At 43.9% G+C, this 20,905-nt stretch overlaps 1 protein-coding gene across 4 annotated transcripts in view; it reads left to right on the top strand.

The window, feature by feature from the left end:
- The window catches only part of RBM26 (RNA binding motif protein 26), a 999,243-nt gene that overhangs the window by 192,689 nt on the left and 785,649 nt on the right, over positions 1 to 20,905 (top strand). For all 4 annotated transcript variants that reach the window (XM_085622082.1, XM_085622081.1, XM_085622080.1 and 1 more), the window contains exons 6-8: positions 1,523 to 1,780; positions 12,159 to 12,410; positions 14,378 to 14,515. In XM_085622082.1, coding sequence (XP_085478208.1) covers positions 1,523 to 1,780; positions 12,159 to 12,410; positions 14,378 to 14,515 — 648 coding nt within the window. The remainder of the gene's footprint in view (positions 1 to 1,522; positions 1,781 to 12,158; positions 12,411 to 14,377; positions 14,516 to 20,905) is intronic.

Raw genomic sequence — 20,905 nt, 5'->3', positions numbered from 1 at the left:
TGAGTGTGAGTGAGTGAGTGTGAGTGTGAGTGAGTGAGTGAGTGTGAGAGAGTGTGAGTGAGTGTGAGTGAGTGTGAGTGAGTGAGTGTGAGTGAGTGTGAGTGAGTGAGTGTGAGTGTGAGTGAGTGAGTGAGTGTGAGAGAGTGAGAGAGTGAGTGAGAGAGTGAGTGAGTGAGTGTGAGAGAGTGAGTGAGTGTGAGAGAGTGAGTGTGAGAGAGTGAGTGTGAGAGAGTGAGTGTGAGAGAGTGAGTGTGAGAGAGTGAGTGAGTGAGTGTGAGAGAGTGAGTGAGTGAGAGAGTGAGTGAGTGAGTGTGAGAGAGTGAGTGAGTGTGTTAGTTATACAGGACCTCCAAGGGTGGCACAATATGTGCTGCAGCCCTTAGAGGCATTTGCTGGTCACATTTCGATTGGTACCCATGGTATCTTATACAAGGGACTTACAGAGAGGGGCCAATAGGTGGGTACAAAGGTACATTTTTGGGAAAGAACACAGACCCTGTGAATCTCATTGGCGGGGACCCAGGGCACAGCAAGTCAAAGTGCATCAGAAATCTGGCAAAATGTGGGGGGTTACTGCAACAGAAACCTACTTTCCTACACTTATTTATTGTTTGTTTTGACCTGAAGAACCTCCAGCAGGTTGACTACCAGTAGGTTGAAAGTAGCAATTTGTCATCTGTTGCAGTGCATTACTGCTTACCATTAGCTGTCACCGGTCACATGGATTCGATACAATTAAAAGCAACCTTGTGACTCCTCTTATTACAGATATGAGGTCTGAAGTTGCGATTGATCGTTAAACTTAAAACTGCATTTGCACAGGGCAGCTGGTGACCTAGAAGGTATGGTGAGAGCACTCAAAAAGCGAATGTCCCAATGTGTGACTTTCAAAATAGATGCTTATTAAGTTTGGTTTTTCCCTATGGATGTACTTTGGGTGCTGTCCCAGTTCTAAGCCCGGTAGCGTCCTTGAGGAAACTGACTTTGAGACTGTTGTGGCCCATAACTTGCTTGCACTGAACTATGCTAGTACGAGTAATTCTGCTTACAGTTCTCAGATAGATCTGTTGACTAGGTACCCCAGACCCCTAGCTTTAGAAATTAGGTCTCTGATGCCCTGACAGTATCCTTGACTTGGATGTGCTCTCTTGGTGATTTTTGGATTACTTGATTTTTGGAATTTATTTGCAGATTATAAACCACAAGGATACTGAGTTTTATCCTGTACCAAGGGCAATTGAAATGCATTTGCAAAGGATGCTTAATAGCAAATGTATTAAGTTAGTTCATTCTGTCTGATTCAGTTAACCTGCTGCCTGCCTAGTCCATAGTGATGTACTTGATTCCTAATTGAGTACACCTAAGCCGTTCCCCAACATCCGCCTTCTTAGTTAAATGAGATGTCTTCATTATCTTCTGAAGTGAAAGCTTCTAATTACATTGTAACTTCCAGAGCATTGTTTTTCTAGATAATGTGTAAACTGAAATGCTGTACTCAAATAGTTTAATGCTTGCTTTTCAGAAAGAGACCCAGTAAAGCCAAAGTACGAACTGGAAAGAACAGACTCGCTAGAGAACAGTTATACACCAGTTTCTTCTGTTTCGAACATTACCACGGATTGTTATCCTGTTCAGACTGTGAGCAGTGCCATTAAGGTTATTTCCCAAACACACCATGGTAATAGCACTAACAACTGGACTGATTTTCCTGAAGACCAAGTGGACCAAAGCTCATATGTAAGACCAACTTTGTCAAGGAAACGCTGTAGAGACTATGATGGTGAGTTTAAAACTCTGAAAATTACATACTCGATTGTTTAGCCAGCTGGTTTGTAAACACACCTCTTTAAATAAAATTCTCTTGGTTTCAGTTTTTAAATGCCATAACTGATCATTTTATTTTTGTATTTTTCAAATGGCATCAGCCTTAATCGCATATCAAAGACTGAACCGTTTTACATTTGATCATAGCCCGCTCCTTTTGTAATATAGTAATTTTTTTCAATCTGATATTGTTTATGTAAATGGTAATGAGAAATACTTATGAATATAAAATATGCAAATGCAATGGTAGATTTTTTTAAATTTGCACTTTCCAAGAATGTAGTGGACAGTTTGGTTGCATACCTCTATATGAGGCATTACAAGACTAGTACATCCATTAAACATTTACATAAAGTACTTCAGACGGTAGAGGGGGAGATGAACAGTTGCCCAAGAGACTGGGCCAAAAAACAAAATGTTCAGTAAGGCCCATGGAGGTAGATGCTCTCATCCAGTCTTCAGAGCTGTACGGGAGCAGGGGAGGGTAAGACATAAGTGTAAGAGTATGACTATACAACATGGGCAGAGAACTACCATTTAAACATGATTGCCAGATATTGATTCAGCTGGCAGCAAGTGGATGGACTGAGGACTTCGAGTGGCACTCATTTCTCCCCCCACTTCAATTCCTATTGTAGGTTGTTCATTGATATTGATGACACTGCATGGCAGAATTCCAGATTCTTACAAAAACAAGAAATCCGTCTGTGCGTGTGTTTACTTTAACCCTCCACATGGTAAAGTGAGAAAACTCTAGGTATTTTTGTATAACCCTAACCTATTAGGGTTACTCTTGGTGGCATGCTTCATCATTTGGTTCTTCCCGTTCCAATGTGGAACGAAGCGTGCTGGGACCTACGAAATACGTGGGAGGAGTCTTTTTACATAGAATGTTAAAAATACCTGCCTGTTAGGCAAGTCAATACTTTTAATCTATCCCCCGGGCAGTATGGTAAAAAAAAAAAAAAGAATTGAGGGAGGGATTAGAAAGTGTAGGTGATTGTGCCTACTTTTCTTGTGGTCTGCATGTTTCAAGCCAAACCCCATGGCTTTTCATCCGGACCAAGGAAATGAACTCCTTGATATCACTCCTATATACGTACTGACAGTATGTTACTGCACACACTGCATGCTAGTAGTAAATGGTTTACAGCACCTACTTGGTGTCACTGCATAACGACCTGGAACGTACAAGGGGAGAGTTAAGAATGCCAGCATGCATCAGAACACAGTTTGTAAACACATGCCCCACTTCAAAAATTATAATTCAGCACGTTTTCTGGACTTGTTGCATACTTGTCAAAACACCACCTCAATGTGGCTGGTCATTGGAAATATGATCCAGTAATAGTTGCAGGAAACATATCTAGTAAAATAGTGTTCCCCATGGCAACCTAAAGCACACTCCACATGTAAATATACAAGACATAACGTACACACTTAAAGCAAAACTTACACCTCATGGGTTCTCTGATGGCTAGAAGAGTTTGTAAGTCCCACTTTGTGGAATAAAATTAAATCTTGCCAAACATTGTGTTTAAGTTACGGCTTGCTCGGGGTGAGAAACATAATATTTACTGGCACTCCAGAAAACGTCTATCCTGTACTCACTTTTCCAAGGTGTCCCCTAGGCCCAAATCACCTAAAAGAACTCACCGGGGCCTGAATATACCAGTATTTGCTCAAACATGGATTTCCAACTTGTTTCAGCCATCAGGTGTGTGAGGTAAGTACTTGATGCACCGCGCCATAAAGGGGGAGAAACACTAGACTGCAAAAGCTAGGCAAAATGTCGGCTGGTAATGGAACCACTTCCTAGTTCCATTTGTTATGCTGTATAGTTGGGTAAAAGATACTTCAGCTCGAAGATGAGCTGCATTGGATTTTGAAAACCACCCATGCCCTAGGAACAAGCAAAATTACAAGTAGTCATCTTCCAGGGAGGCCACTGTGCAGTTATGTTGCCTTCTGGAAACCATTGTGGTAGAGTCAGACTATGGGCTCCTATATTGCATTAGTAGACGCACAAAAGAAAGGTGTCTGCTCTAGCTTTTCATACATGCCATCTATATGATATCTCTCAATTCAATTCCTGTCCGAGGATAAGTGGTGCCAGTTATTTTGTCCCAGCTTGAAGGCGCAAGTGTCAGATGTTAGATCATTACTTACTTCATTATTGGAGCTTTCATAGATTCACATGCCTGAATCATTCCCCGTCGTCGAGACGGGAGTCTCCGGTACATAAAAAAGCATTGCTTAGTAGTATACCAAACTGAAAAAAGGCCTAGGCCCATTTTCCTTTGCAACCCATAACCTTTGTTATATAAAAAGGACTAAACTTGTCTCTGAACCAATCAGAACCTCTCACCCTCTAGAACCCTCCTGAGAGAACCTTCTGCCCCTCAGATTTTCAACCGCACGTTGTGCTAGGGAGTCTCCTTTGAGCTCTGCTCAAATTCTACAGTTTGGTTCTAGATTGAAGAGTTTATTCAACTGTTTTTTCATCGGCAACTTCTGGAGAATGGCTGACAAGGAAAGGGAGGGTTTATTTAGAGCCTGCGCCACCTGTTCAAAGGAAAGGTTATATACAGACGACCCTCACAAAGATTGCATATACTGCCTTTACCCACACTATCAGGCGAAGGAATGTAAGGTATGTCGTACCTTTTCTAATAAAACACTGAGGGATCGTGAAGGTAGACTGTTAATTTGGCTCCAAAAACTTGAGACCAGGAAGGATGTTGTGTCTAGTGACAGTGATGAGGCATCAACAACTTCAAGGAGATCTCAAAAAAGAGGTAGATCTCCTCAGGCTCATACCTCAGGGGAAAGACCTGAGAAGGCTCTTAAAAAGATCGCGACTGGGTCTTCAGAGCGCAGTCCCTCAAAATCTCCTCAAATTATAGAAAAGGAGAGCAAGGGTCATGCTTCAGGGGTAAAACATTAAAAAAAGACTAGTTCAGAGCCTTCAAAATCACCCCTTAAAATTAAACATTCACTTCAAAAGCCAGCCTCTACATCTCCTGAAGAGAAATTAGGAAAATGTACGTCGTAAACGGGATCGTCGACGAAGAAAGTAGCGTCGTCAATGAAGATAAGTGAGGTAAAGATCACTATTAAACCTATACCCTCGTCAACGATGGCGTCGTCGACGGCAGTGTCGACGACGAGAGCGTCGACGGCGACATCGACGACCACGACTACGTCGTCGACGGGATCGTCGACGACAGTGACAACAGGATCGACAACGGTGACTGTAGCGTCGACAGCAGCAGCGGCGGCGACTGTTTCATCGGTGATTTCGACAGCAATCTCGTCGACAGGCTCGCCGACGAGAGGAAAAACCCCCAGAAAAACGGGATTTTATCAGGAAAAGGAGGATTGCCCCACATATTACATCTCCAAGCAAGGTAACACCTCTGGTTCCATCCCACTTTTTAGAGGAAGAAGACTCGCAGGAGGAGGATAATGATGGTCCTTTTGGCTATGCCAGTAGCCCCTCGCAATTACATGTTAAATGTCAGGATCTCTCCCGATTGTTAGTCCTCTATGGGAAGAAGGTCTCAAGGTCATGGAGATGCCGGCAACGGTTACTCCAGTACTCGCCAGGCTGGACAAGAAATATAAAGCGCCCTCGGATGCTCCTGCTTGTCTACTAGGCCACCCCAAGCTGGACTCAGTTATAACTCAAGCGGCTCAGCAAAAATCGAGGAATATGTCAGCTCCAATCTCAACGCCTCCCGACAGAGAGGGTAGGCGCTTGGACAATGCGGGGAAGAGATTTTCGTCCATGTCTGCCCTTCTAGTTAAGGCTGCAAATTCCCTGGCCATCCTGGGCAGGTATGATAGGCAAATGTGGTGCGACCTATCGCCTTACATAGACAGCATTCCTGAGGCTGACATACAGGAAGCCAGGAAAATCCTCCAAGAAGGTGAAAGGACTTTGGCTGAAGTCATACATTGCACAATGGACATTGCGACCACGGCCTTCAGATCTTTGGGTGGAGCGGCTATTTTGCGCCAACAAGGATGGCTAAGAGCGACAGCTTTTAGGCCCGAAGTCCAGAATAAGATCTTGGACCTTCCCTTCAATGGAGAAGATTTGTTCGTGAAGCACTTTGATGAGGCCTTGCAGAGTATCAAAAAAGATACAGAAACAGCGAAATCTCTGGGAACATTGCAATATAGGAAAGTTCCTTTTCGAGGCTCAAGAGGTAGGGGCCAATCCTCCTATAGAGGGGGTTACCAACAAGGCCGGTATACTTCTTACTCCACCTCATCTCAGCCATATCGTCAACAGTATTCGCAGCGACAAACAGGAGGTTACACGAAATCTACTCCTAGAGGTCGAGGAGGTCGTCGGGGGAAAGACAACACCCGGCGACAATGACAACTTTCTAACTCTGGTTACACCTATTCCTCTTATGTCACATGTTCCCCTGGGTGGAAGAATTTCTTATCTTCAAGATTGGTAGCAAATAACTACGGACCAATGGGTCCTCAACATAATACAATTTGGACATACTCTAGAGCTTCTGCAAACCCCCCCTTGTACACCACCAAGAGGACAAATATTTGCATCAGACGCGTCAAGAAATTCGGACAATACTCCGAAAGGGAGCAATAGAACCGGTACCGAATTCTCAGCGAGGAAGGGTATTTTATTCCCGTTTTTTCCTAGTCAAGAAAAATGTTCTCCATTGGTGCCCTATTTTGGACCTCCGATCCCTAAATACTTACCTCAAGGAACAATCCTTCAGAATGATTTCCCTCCAAGATATTCTGCTGCTATTAAACCCAGGAGATCATATGACCAAATTGGACCTACGGGATGCGTACTTTCATATCCCAATCTATCCTTCCCACAGGCAGTACCTTCGTTTCATGGTGGCCGGAGAACACTACCAATTCAGGGTACTGCCTTTTGGCCTCAAATCAGCCCCGAAAATTTTTACGAAATGCCTGGCTCCAGTGGCAGCGGTTCTAAGGAAGCAGAAACACCAAGTATTTCCTTACCTCGACGAATGGTTAGTCAAAGCACCATCAGCAGCGTCGACCCGGTCGTCAACAAGGGCTTGCGTGGAACTGTTTGCCAGATTGGGTCTGACTTTAAACGAAGAGAAGTCAACTCTTCAGCCGACAAGAAATATCACCTTCTTGGGAGCAATTCTAGATATAGAGGTAATCAAAGCGTTCCCCTCCAAGGAAAGACAGCTGGGAATAATATCTCTATCCCAGGCTTTTATAAAAAGAAAGTATCTTTCAGTACGCAAGTACAAGTCATTGCTGGGAACGATGTCCTCTTGTATTCCCCTCGTACCTTTCTGCAGGCTAAGGATGCATCCGTTGCAAGAGCAGCTAGATCTTCAATGGCATCAAGCGACAGGATCCTTCGACGATTTACTCAGGTTAACGCCGACCATGATCCACGCGGCAACATGGTGGACCCGGAAACGGAACATCTCGCAGGGCCTTTCTTTCCTGACTCAACCAGCCCCATTAGTGGTTAAGACAGATGCGTCCTTGGAAGGCTGGGGAGCGTTCCTTCAGGACCTGCAAGTCAGCGGTCGCTGGAAATTGAACGAGCAGCAATTGCATATCAACCTCTTGGAGCTCAGAGCCGTCCGCTTAGCATTGTTGGCGTTCCTACCAAGGATTCAAGGTGCAGCCGTGTTAATAAGAACAGACAACACAACAGCGATGCACTATTTGAACAAACAGGGAGGAATAAGATCACTCTCCCTGTCTCGAGAAGCCCAGTTGATATGGGAGTGGGCTCTACAACACAGAATATCCATTACACCGGAACATCTTCCATGGGATCAGAACACCAAGGCGGATACTCTCAGCAGGCTGAAGTCTGTCTGTCACAAATGGGAGATCGACCAAGGGAGTTTAAACAACATCTTCCAAAAATGGGGAAGACCGACAGTAGATCTCTTCGCGACAAGGGAGAACAAGAAATGCCAGTTCTTCGCAAGCTGGCTTCCCCAACGGGGATCTTGGGGGAATGCGTTTTTGATGGCATGGTCAGACATCTTTGCCTACGCCTTTCCTCCAATTCCCCTCCTGCCGTGGTTTCTTATGAAGATCAAAAAAGAACCATGCAGGATAATCCTGATAGCTCCATGGTGGCCCAGGCAGCATTGGTTCGCGGAGCTTCTACTACTGTCGGAGGAACGCCCGATTTGCCTCCAGCCGATACCGTCACTTCTGAGGAAGTACTTCATCTGGATCCGAAATCACTGCACTTAGCAACCTGGCTCCTGAATACTGGGAATTTCAACATCTGAACATCCCAACGGAGTGCAGGGACATTCTATCTAGAGCCAGGGCGGATAGTACAAACAAAACATACCGGATGAAGTGGAAGTGATTCTGTTTATGGTGCATAAGATCTAACATTCATCCTCTGCACTCGGCAGTTCACGAGATTGTTCCATACATCTTGCTTTTGGCAAAGTCCGGTTTGGCTCATGCATCGATAAAGGTACACCTAGCCGCAATATCACGCTACAGAAGGACTGCTTCTTGTCCATCTTTGTGGTCCGCTAGAGTCGTCAAACAATTTATGAAGGGATTGTTCCAGGTTTTCCCTCCAATAAAACCCCCACCACCTCTCTGGCAATTGAACATTGTTCTTTCCCAGTTAATAAAACAGCCCTTCGAGCCAATACACAGGGCAGATCTGAAATTCCTATCGTGGAAAGTTGCGCTTCTCATTGCTCTCACTTCAGCCAGGAGAGTGGGGGAAATTCAGGCTCTCGCGGTCCAGGAGCCTTTCTTACAATTCAAAGAGGACAGAATGATACTCTGGACTAATCCAAAGTTAATTCCAAAGGTACCAACTGATTTTCATTTAAATGAGCCATTAATTCTCAAACGATTTTTTCCTCAACCAACAACAGCGGCGGAAAGGGCTCTCCACTCGCTGGATGTCCAACGCTGTCTAAAGTTCTATTTGTAAAAAACTAAGCAAGTCTTCACAACTTTTTGTTGCCTTCAGCGCACACAGGAAAAAGGGGAATTGCCAGATGGATTTCCAGTGCGATAGAGTATTGTCATCAGGCAACTGGGCGACCTCTGAATGCACCAGTCCATGCCCATTCGACAAGAGCAGTGTCCACCTCTACTGCTTTATTGGCGGGTGTGCCGATCCAGGATATCTGCAGGGCGGCGACCTGGACGAGTATGCACACCTTCACCAGGCATTACTGCTTGGATACGGCCACAGGAAGAGATGTGGCGGTGGGAGAAGCGGTGCTGAGGAACCTTATCCAGTAACGGTGAGCCTTCTTTACCATCCCTCCTTCCTTTTTTGTTTACATTTGCGCATTTTATTGTTATTTATTGTATTTGATGCAATTTTGCTAAGTATTTTTGATGTGTGTATTTTGGTTTAGAAACACCTTTTTTATCACACTATATATTTTTCCTTGTTTCAGGATATGGGTAACAAAAAATCTGCATTTATCTACTGCTCGCTATTCTGATTCAGGCATGTGAATCTATGAAAGCTCCAATACTGGAGTAAGAAAACTAGTTACTTACCTGTAACTGTAGTTCTCCAGTATTGGAGCTTTCATAGATTCACATGCAACCCACCCTCTTTCCCTGAGAGGCTCACCTCGGATTTAGCACGCAGAACGTTATGGCACAAGTGCACGAAAATCTGAGGGGCAGAAGGTTCTCTCAGGAGGGTTCTAGAGGGTGAGAGGTTCTGATTGGTTCAGAGACAAGTTTAGTCCTTTTTTATATAACAAAGTTTATGGGTTGCAAAGGAAAATGGGCCTAGGCCTTTTTTCAGTTTGGTATACTACTAAGCAATGCTTTTTTATGTACCGGAGACTCCCGTCTCGACGACTGGGAATGATTCAGGCATGCTAATCTATGAAAGCTCCAATACTGGAGAACTACAGTTACAGGTAAGTAACTTGTTTTCTTCACGGAGAACCTCCTGTCTCCGCAACAGGGAATGTTTCTCAACTTGAACCTATGCAATCTGCACCTCCATGGGTGGAGATTCAGCCTCCGCTATTGACTGCGTTAGATTTGCTGCCAGAAGTGGTTGATGTCCTCCTGTTCATCAGTCATCCTTCCACAAAATCTGTTTTTGCTGGGCACTCGGATAAAATTGTGACATTGTGCAGCGCCAGAAATACAGACCCCTTGCAGGCAAAGTTGTATGATTTTCTTTTTATTTGTATTGTCTTTAGCCCAGCAAGGTCTTGCAATGGGCAATACAAAACATTATTTTCTAAAACCTTTGGCCTTTAGAAGTGGACCAAACCAACTGTCCTTTTTCAGATCACCAGTTGTGATGAGGTACATTAAAGGTTTGACACCTGCTCCCGCCCGTGTCATTTGTAATGCCGCAGTGGGACCTTAACTTGGTCTTGACATTCTACATGTGTACACCCTTTGAGCCAATGCATAGCTGCTCTCTGTGTCACTTAATCTTGAAGACTGTCTTTATTATGTCTGCTTCTCACATGAGTGAACTGTAGTCCCTGTTGGTGTGCCTGCCTTACACCATGTGTTTTAGGGACAAATTGGTCCTGGGATTTAGCCAGTCTTCTTAACAAAAGGTTGTGAGACTCTACCATGTTGGGCAATCCATCACTCTAGCAGCGTTCCGTGCTCCCCTCACTTCTTGAAAGAGGAGAATCAACTGGTTGGACCACAGAAGTGATTTAAGCTTTTATATAGATTATACCAATGGTCATGGAGTGGACAGTTAGCTTTTTGTGGGGTTCTCTAAAGTAAAAAATGAAAGTGTGTGCAGAAGGGGACATTGTCGCAGTAAATAGTCCTAGACAAGTGGCAGCTTCCAGAAGGACTGAGAGCCCATCCCACTAGGGCTGAAGCTGCTACTAGGAGCCATGAGCAGTGCCTGTCATTGTAATCTGCTTGGCTGCGACTTTGGCATTGGTGCAGAAGTTCACTAAGCATTGGCTCTTGACAGACAGATATTATGAGGAGAAATTTTGCCTGCTTGGTTCTGCAAGCGTTTTTGGTCAGAGTTCACTGCACAGACCTTCCACCTTAGGAAGGTACTGCTGTGGTAGCTATTCTATGGTGATGAATCTGCAATTGGAAGTATCCATCAAAAGAGCAAGTTATTTGCCATTGGTAATGCACTTTCTGGTGGATACTGTAATTGCAGATTCCTCACCTGCCTTTTACCTCTCCAATCTATAGAGAGGTCCCAAATTAGTGACCGTTACCAATTGTTAATGCTCCCCATCTGATGGCGCTGAAAGGGTAAAGAGAATAAACCGATGTCCTCATGCGTGGGTGACACTAATAGGTTTCCAGGGCAATATGGAGTCATCGCGATGCTGCACTGCCCCACCTAGTGGAGTGCAGGAATATGGTTATGAAAAATGTTTTGATCCAGTCTAGCACCTGGGGCAATAGTTTAAGGTGACGAATCTGCAGGTAGATAAGTATTCACCAGAAAGAATGTTGCTAAAGGTGAGTAACCGGTCACTGTCACAACAAACATTGCCTTCTAAAAAAGTAGCTAAGAAAATTTAATTGTTTTTTAATAACTTGTTAGTTCTCTGATTACAGTTGATACTTGATGAAATCATTTTGATTTTTGGGCTCCAAAACATGTGACTGCTTACATTGCACATCATGGAGACCGTTTGTTAAATGAAAGCAACATGTTAGAATTTTCGATCAGACTAAATCCAGTTGGTATTCAAATCAAGTTAGACAAGCATACTCAGCTTATCATCCTCATAGTCTGTAAATAGCCATAGTGCAGGTCCCTGACTGAAAAGGATTTAAAAGGTAGAATTGATCTAAAGTCATCTTTACATTTCCTGCCTTCTTTGCACTCCGTGAGAAAACTAAATTCGGATCCACATGCAGGGTGTACAGAGAGAGCCTGTGTTTGAAAGTGAACAATTTTTATTTTCGCTTGTGAGTTGTGAAATGAGTCTGACCACTTGCACATGTATGAAAGGACTATTTGTAGTACAACTGTGGCTTGTGAAGCAACTACTTTCACGCTTAGTTTCCTGAACTTTAAATGGCTTTCCACATTGGAGGAATCCTTTTGTACTTTGCCCAGGCTATCATTACCAAGAAATACTTTATGCAGTAGCGCACAATTTGGATCACTTTACCATAAGAAATTGTTGTAACATAGCATATAGTCCTAGGTAAAATGTTATTAGTAGATGACAGTTAGTAGTGTATAATCCTAGTTAATGAATGTCATACTGTAGCAAGCCATGTCCTAGGTTTATTGTAATACACAGAACAATGTTTTTGGAAAAATAATAAGCGGATAAAGCTGTATTTTTCATTTTTCTTTCCAGAAAAGGGTTTCTGTATGAGAGGGGACATGTGCCCATTCGATCATGGAAGTGACCCAGTAGTTGTTGAAGATGTAAACCTCCCTGGAATGTTGCCTTTCCCTGCACAACCCCCTGTTGTTGAAGGGCCACCCCCTCCTGGACTTCCTCCACCGCCCCCTATTTTAACTCCTCCACCTGTGAATCTTCGACCACCAGTACCACCACCTGGCCCGCTTCCTCCGAGCTTGCCACCCAGCCTGCCACCTGTAACAGGTAACTTGTTTGTTTCTTTTGGACGTTGATCCCAACATTCTAAATTGTGATAACTTCTTGTGTAACATTCAGTTTTAGGTTTTGGAAACATGAAGGGCAGTACTTAACATGCAAGAAAATAAGTGCCAGAGCCTAAGATGTTTCTCAGGTGGTCAGTGCAGCTTTAAGCACCCAGTGTCTGTGCTAGCGCTGCCAAAGTCTACTACCAGGGCAGCTTCTAACCATCATGCCCATACAAATATAGACTGTTTCAGGTCACACAAATCTGAAAGACTGATCTGGGTACACTGGCATTATTTGTTTAATGTATATTGAACTGTTAAAACGCTACTGCTGGGCTTTGTTTAAAAATAGACCGACATCACCCCCATGTGATGGAATCTAAAAATGTGCCGGGTTAAGAAATGCGTACTGATGCTGAGCCCCAGGAAACACCGGCACAAGTTAATCACTAATTAAGGGTGTGTTGGATCCACAAACATACCTGGATTTCTTTCATGAAAATAATTCTGGATATCTTAACTTGAACATGCATAAATGAACAAAAAAGTGAAGCCCCTTTCGTGAAAATCCTTGATACTTGCACGGTTATTAAGAAGTTTGCTCACTATAGTGACAATGTGCTGTAGACTGCGTTCATCCAACGGAGGAATGGCAAATGTACTGTTATCTCAGTGGGAGAGTTAGTATCAAACCTAGCTAAGATCGCCTGTGCTTCTCTGCCGTTGTGTTGATCCTATACAGTCTGAATATAGCATTGTGATAGATAAGGATTAGCTACAATATTTGGTCATCAGTTTGAGAGTATGCAATGTAACGTAAAGGATTCACAAATTTCTTCTTGGGTATATATTTTTATTAAATGACATGTATATGCTTTTAAAACGGTTTCAATTGCATAGAAATTACTTTTGCGTTACTTTTAGATTACTTCGACCTATCGGGGTGATACGCCTAGCTATCACACCATGGATCCTACAAAACAAGGGAAGTAAGACTTTTTCAAGTTTAAGGTACAGTTACTTTTCTCTCATACAAAACATAGGTCAACACTTTAAATATTTTAGGAACAGAAAACTCGTAACATTGGTTCCTATGGGAGAAAGAGTGCTAACTGTTTACAGGTAAGTAAATGACTTACAATGACTTATGGCTTGGACGCCTCAGGGCAGCTACGTGCGCTTTAATAATCTGAGTTCATTAAAAATCTGAGTTCACAAGTATGAGTTTTGGGGTTTAGGACCAGGGATCCTCAAAGTCCAGTTAGGCACTCAAGTTGCACCACCAGCGGCACTAGGGCGGCTGGGTGCAGAGTGCAGGGGACCAATATTAGCCAGTTGGGCTTCTTTCAGGGCCTTCTTTCGAGCAGGCCACTCGGCTGTGGGAGCAAAGCTCCTGGGGTTAGGATCAGCACAGCAGGGGCCAACAATCAGCACAGGAACTGCACCACCAGCAGCACTGAGGTGGGCGGAAGCAGAGTGCCAAGAAGACATAGGGAGCCCTGTGGATTGCAATGGAGAAAGATGATGCATGCTCGGTCAGGGAGGCATCCTGGAGGCCTACAAAATAAAAAATAGGTATAACTTTTTATAATTACTTAATTGGTCTGGATTAAGTCTGATTGCGTGCCATCAGCTTTGATTGAGTGAATACAAAAATACTTAACACACCCTTCTGATAAGCCCAACTACTCGCCCACACTACCACAAAGAGAGCTGTTAGTACGTGTCTAATTTAGCCTCTGCTATACCTTTGGGGATTACTTGGACTCTGTGCACAATATACCTTACATTGGTATAGTATATACAGAGCCAACTTCCTACATGCCATTAAGTAGTTTATTTTTATTCTGTGTTTTAAAAAACGGAACAGCTATTCAACATATTTAAGTAGCCCTGTTCATGAAAATATATAAATCAGATAATTAGTTTCTGTAATCAGCTGTCTTTATTATTTTATTTTTACAGGACCACCACCTCCACTGCCACCTTTGCAACCCGCTGGAATGGATGCACCACCTATCCCTGCAACAAGTTCTGTTCCTACTGTTGTAACAACAGCAATTCTTCATCCTCCTCTTCCTGTCCCACCTCTTTTTACAGCAGGTACAGTACATGTTTATGTAATGAACTCATCTGACATTTGATGTTTGTGTCCAAAGCTGTATTGCAGTTTAGTTTGGTGGTCACAGGACCACAAACTGTTAAAAGGACCAAGCCATCAAGAGTGTGGTGTCTGATTTGCCGTTGACGATGAATGGCTCAAATCTAAGATAAAGCAAACAAGCATTTGCAGTGCAATAGGTCTCGCATTTACGCGAGTTTGAGCTATTGGCATTGTAAATGACATTGCCTTTTATTTATGTTTTGGTTTTTAAAACATAAATAAAAGGCATTGTCAGTTACAATGCCAATAGCTTAAACTCGTGTAAATGCGAGACCTATTGCATTGCAAATGCTTGTTATGTATGGATCGGCAGTTGCATGGCAACTTAAGCTATGAATTCTAAAGTTCTGCCATTAGGCTGTACTTTTGACGTAGCGCCAAGATGCCCCGAGAGTTAGCAGTGTGCTCCAAAAGTAGTAAATAAATTTGTCAACGTTTTATGTTTCATGTTTTCCGTAGATTGCTTGACATCCCACTAGAGGGCATAAACATGGTTTCTGTTTTTCAGAGTGCAGACAGAATGGAGAAATGAGCGGCCCTAGTCCAACAGTAGCCGCCACATTGGCATTTTGTCATTTTCAGCCAGTTTCTTCTAGTACGAATACTCGACAACATAACGTAAACGTACCTCACAGTAAAAAAAATCTAGGACATCCGCCCCACAACCATATATGGATTAGTATCTAAAAAAACATTTCAAAATGTAACAGAACAAAAAATACAAAACCTTTTTTTACATTTACTGGAGTTCAATAACTTTCAAAGTTTTGCGAAGGAGAAGCAAAACACCACATAAAAGTGGGAAATAGGCAAGCATAAACACTTAATTTGCAGAGGATAGATAGCAAGGGAGGAGGATGGCAACTTTCCAAAAACGGTAATGAGTGGCATGCATTTTACGTCATAATATGTACAATATGTGACCCGCTCTAACATGCTGACGTATAGGGTGAACTTAAAGGCAATATGCAAGGAAAGTGTTGAAAAGGTAACGTTGCCGCATTAGGTAAATAAAAGCTGTGTTGCAGAAAGGAGGGCGGGCAGAAACTGTTGGATGACAATGTTAACCCTTACCAAGATTTAAGAGGCCTCAACATCCCGTAGAATGAAATCAATTTTCATTCACTCGCTGACCTAGAAAGAATGAATCTTTTTTTACAGCTTGAAGAAGAAACACGGTGGTGACTTGAAGTTGGGGCACACCAAAGCCATTTCTTCCATGGGGTAAATCACTCTAGCGCTGCTGCTTTAACAATCTAACCCCAGAAATGCATCACGCTTGAAATCATATAAATGAGTTAACAACTGGGGACTGTGTTTAAATCAAAGAAAGACACACAAAAGAAAGAGAAAAAGAATGGTGTAAGCGCGGGAACGGTGGGAAAGGAAAAATTACCTAGGAAAAAAGAGACAAAGTAAAATAAAGGAATGTAACAAAAAAGAACAAGACCAGCCCGGCGGAGCGTGGCGCGCGCGCTTGGCGGGGGAGCGGATTCCAGGTGGGGGAGCGGACCCTTTGAAGTGCGATGCCAAACGGATTGCATGGCGGCACGATGCGCGTGATTGTGCGCGTGCTCGGCATGCAATCCGCTTTTCGGAGCACTTTTAAATGCCCCTTACCATAGTCTCGCTTTGCGATCGCTTACGCGATAGCAAGGCGAGACCTAAAAAGGAGGGTCCATAGGTGGGCTTGTCAGTAACTGGTTAGTATAAACCTGATAAAGTTAGGGCGATCAGACGGGCTTTGAGAGGAGGATATCCTGTTACTAACTGATATTACTGTTAACATGCAGTATGTACCATGCGCTATCCTCTGTAGAGTCGAACAATGGCTCAGAATCACCTCCAATTCATATCTCAACTTTTGATGGAAAGTATCTCTTCCTTCCCTTTGGGTCCATATAATGAGAACAGTGTAATATTGGCTGGACCTATTGTGCTTCTTGTTCCCATCCACCTTCCTTTTCCATCCCAATACTGGGATTCAAACTTGACAGGGACGCCCCTCTTGATCAGTATTGTTATTTGTTCAGTCTTATTAGGCTTGGGTGAGTGATATTGTGATGAGAACCACAATTAGTGAAATCCTTGATAATCTATGTATATAGGTGAAGCTACTGTAGTAGTGCAGTAGCCTTCTCCTAGAGCCTAGTCTCAGCCACCCCAGTAAGGCCTTCCCTTTCATTGGGAATTAAAAACCTGAACGTTTAAAGTTATCATACAAAAGGGTGTCATGGTAAGTAGGGGCTTGATTATGAATAGATGGGGGTGCACAGTTCAGAAAGTCCAAGAGGCAAGTAGTTGTAGATAAATAACTTCTTTATTTCAATATTAAAGACTTCATCTGGTATAAAAGATTCAGCCAACACGTTTCATTTCCCCATCGGGAACTTCATCAGGGCTGCAACATGACAATACAACATATATATTACATTCAAATCATAAGACACAGGACTAACACGACAAACAAATGTATATTAAGATTGTACCAAAACAGTATCTCCAATAGACCGACATAAACCGAGAAATAGACATCCAACGTTTGACTAATACACATTACATTACATGTAAGATCACAAAACCATACCCAAGTGAAATATTAGCAATTGTATATAAAAATGGGGACGCACCTTACCTGCATCTGTACACGCCGTGAGGGGAACGGCTGGAGTTCTTCCCTGTTGCTGTGGTCTTCGTGTCTCCTTGCTTCCTGTGACATCGCCGTGAGGGGAACGGCTTGACCTTGGACCACATCTCCCAGGAGGCTGTGCGAGGGTCACGTAGAGCGTCACAAGTGGGCACCGAGGCCCATAAAATCGACGCGAGCCACCCGCTGTGCGGGACGCGCGCGGGCCAAGGGCGGGCCCGTCCGTGCCCGTCAGGGGCCGAGCGAGGCCGGGCTGGGCCACCTCTTTTCCCTTTCATATATTGTTTTCCCGGACCCGTATTTGTAAGTACTCCTAAGAGCACTATACATTAACAATATTATGGCCCTGAGGGAGAGCAGAAGTAAAATGGGTACCGGGAACTTAACCGGTACCCTTGATAACTTTATTATTAGGGCCAACGCAGTTATTGACCAAGGGATTACGCTGATGGAGCGGTGGGTTTCACAAGACTTAGCCATTGCTAGAAGATCCTCTTTGGGGTATTTTGCTAATGTGCGGTCTCCCAATTCCCATGGTCAGTCTAGTGGTAATACTGTTTCTGTGATTTCTGAATCTATGCACGCAATATCGACTGACCGAGGTTTGGATTGCATTAGACCGGGGGAGCAATCAAGGGTCTCGGTTTCACCAGCTCTATCACCTCCTATAGTGGCTAGCTCTGTCAAGACTCCTAATACCAGGCTTTTACGGGAGAGACGCCAAGGGGCAACTACAAAGCGCAAACAAGGCCAGGTTTGCGCCAATAAAGACAAGAGAGGGAAGTCGATTAAAAAAAAAAAAAAATTGCCTATCACTGTACCTGTACTTAATGTTAGGAAGCAGGCCATTACTAACCCCCCCCCCCCCCCCCCGGACACCCTTGCCGCATCAGTAGAACATTCAATAACTATGGGAACAATACCACAGGTTAAGGATAAGGATAATTGTGAGGGGGTGAGGGCGCTGATTGAGGACGCCATTTTAGCCAAACTGAGTGATCTATTTAGCCTTCTCCTTCGCCCAGTTGAAGCCAGATTAACTAAGATTGAACAGCAGCTTAATGAGATTGGACTGGTTTCCTCGGAAATTCTAGATTTCCAAAAAAAAAAGAATTTATGCCTAGAGACTTTGTACCTTTCAATGACCATGGGGGAGGAATTGATGTTATAGAACCTGCACCCCCCGCAACTGTTACTCTAGTTTTACCAGTCTCAGTTGCTTCATCACCGAAGATATCAATGGCAGATGTGACCACGAACCCACAGGTTTTGAAACCGGTTCAGTCTAAAGAGGGAGTGGGGGCTTTTACAACTCAGGCCCCTTCGGGCAATGTTATTATTGATTTGCCCCCGGAAGTGAGTCCCTATTTGGTGGTTTTAACAGGGGTCCCGGAACTGTGTGAATCTGGTCAAGAATCGTTTGAGTTTAAAGATCAAAGTTGTCGACTGGTTAAATAAATTTAGGCCATTGCCCCCCCACTTCTCTAGTAAAATACTTATGGTCCGTAGGCTGTCTTGGGTGGGACATTTGACCAAGGATATTAGGGGTGATTAGGGGTATATACTGTGGAATATATTTGTAATTGGAAAACCCATTGTCCAGGAGCTACAATCCTTTCCATTGTCTTATTTCTATCCCTCCAATCATTTCTCTACCCAACAGGATGAGTGGACACTAGTTAAATGGAAAGGGAAGAGAATGACCACTAGGGGTTGGCAAGTGCACCCACCCGTTTTGAGTGAGATTCCCGTACAAAACAGGTTCAGTGGACTGGAGACTGTCGATTGACAACAGGCGAATGGGGGAGCTCCCTTGTGTACTTTCTCCCCCTTGAGCGGCAACAGTACAAGCCAGGGAGGAGTAGCCCAGTATTTACTTCCTGAACCTCCAACTATTGTTTCTGTGAATGAGGGGGGTAACACTGTGATAGAATATTGCCCCGCAGTGGCTTTTACCAAGAGGGACGCGGATCTCCCCAGTATAGTGGAGGATGAATCAGGGAGGATGGAGGTGGGTTTCTCGAATCTAAGGCCCCAAAAAGGTCGTGAGTACCCACCCTGTTCTATTGTTAGCTGGAATATTGCTGGCATAGCTGCCAAAGATGGTTACCCTGGTTGGGCCGAGTTTCTTAGCTCTCATGACATTGTTTGCTTTCAAGAAACCTGGTGCAAAGAAAGTGTCAGCTTTTCTGGCCATGTTTCATTTAATCTGCCAGCTCTGGAATCTCTATCTGGCAGACTGAAGGGAGGGCTCCTGGTTTTGGTTTCTGTTAAAATTCCAATTGAAGTAAAAAGATACCGGACCATTGGGGCCCACTCACAGATCCTATGGCTTTCAGACAATCAGGGTTCTAATATTATTTTAATTAATTTTTATAACAACGTCTTCGATAGCACAAGGTACAGTGCTGTGAATGAGTTAGAGGTTGCCCTAGAAAATTTAACGTCTGGGGCCAATATCGATTTTAACTATATTTGGGTAGGGGATTTTAATATATCCACTTGTATTCACTTCCCGCATAATCTCTACGGGGAGGCCCTGAATAAATGAGTGGCTTCCCTTTATTTGGTAATTCTAGAAAACGCAAAGAATGATCAGGGTGATACTATCCCCACATTTACGGGCAGGAATGCAAACACAGTGATTGATCACATTTGTGTATCATCCCACATTACTCCACTGTGTAAACCACCCAAGGTCACCGATTATATGATGTGATCATAATTGCATTATTACTATCATCTTTTTATGGAAGTATAGAGCTTCTCCCCCCGAACGCTCTGTGGTGAATATAGAAGCTCACAGACCCAATGGCATAAGAATTCGATGGAAAGGAGAAAAAGCGGAAGGAGCTATTGAATCTATAGTTAAGGATTGCCGAGGAAAAAATGATTGCTATCCTAGAGTGTGATCGTGAGGCCAATGACATTGTAAAGGATTTTATTTTCATTAGTAAAGTCATCGAAAAAAAATTTACTAAAAATGTCTCTGGGAAACTAGCCCCCAGGAAAGGTTGGTTTGACCATGGTTGTACTACTAAATTATCAGAGCTTAAGCAGGGCTTGGCCATTAGGCCTAGAGATAAGACTGTGGTCAACAAACTTAGGCAGAACTACAAGACCGAGGTAATGCGGCGCAAGAAGGAGCTACAGCAAGAGGCCTGGGACAAATTGACTCCGGCTGCGGAGACGCATAACTGTGCTCTATTTTGGTCAACAGTCAATTGCCCCTTTCTCAAAGATATGGTACCAGAACTTACCTCGAACGTGAACAATGTTACATGGGTAACCCACTGTTCGAGGCATATGAGCTGCAGATTGTACACTTAGCATAGATCGCCATCTGGTGTTGGGCCCGGATGTTTGTAGCCTGTTTCTGTTCCTTGGACAGTCCTTGGAAGTCACGAGTTCGGTGACTCCTCCTTCGGTCCGCACTGCGCATGGGCCTCGGCTCCATCCTCAGATTGTTTTTTTCTGCCATCGGGCTCGGATGTGATACTTCGTGCTCCGGCTTTGAACTTCTACGGTTCCAGCCTCGACGGAAAATCCTCGTTCTTCGAGTTTTCTTCATCAATCTTCATCTCTCGAAGCGGCACTTTTCTCCATCCCGTACATCGGCACCGGCCTTCGGGCCCTCCTCGACTCCGGTCCCGGCCGATGGAAAGGACTCCGTTCAAAAAGT

The sequence above is a fragment of the Triturus cristatus genome, chromosome 8 (assembly GCF_964204655.1).
Source record: "Triturus cristatus chromosome 8, aTriCri1.1, whole genome shotgun sequence".
NCBI classification, from domain to species: domain Eukaryota; kingdom Metazoa; phylum Chordata; class Amphibia; order Caudata; family Salamandridae; genus Triturus; species Triturus cristatus.
This window is presented reverse-complemented; position numbering and strand designations above follow the sequence as displayed.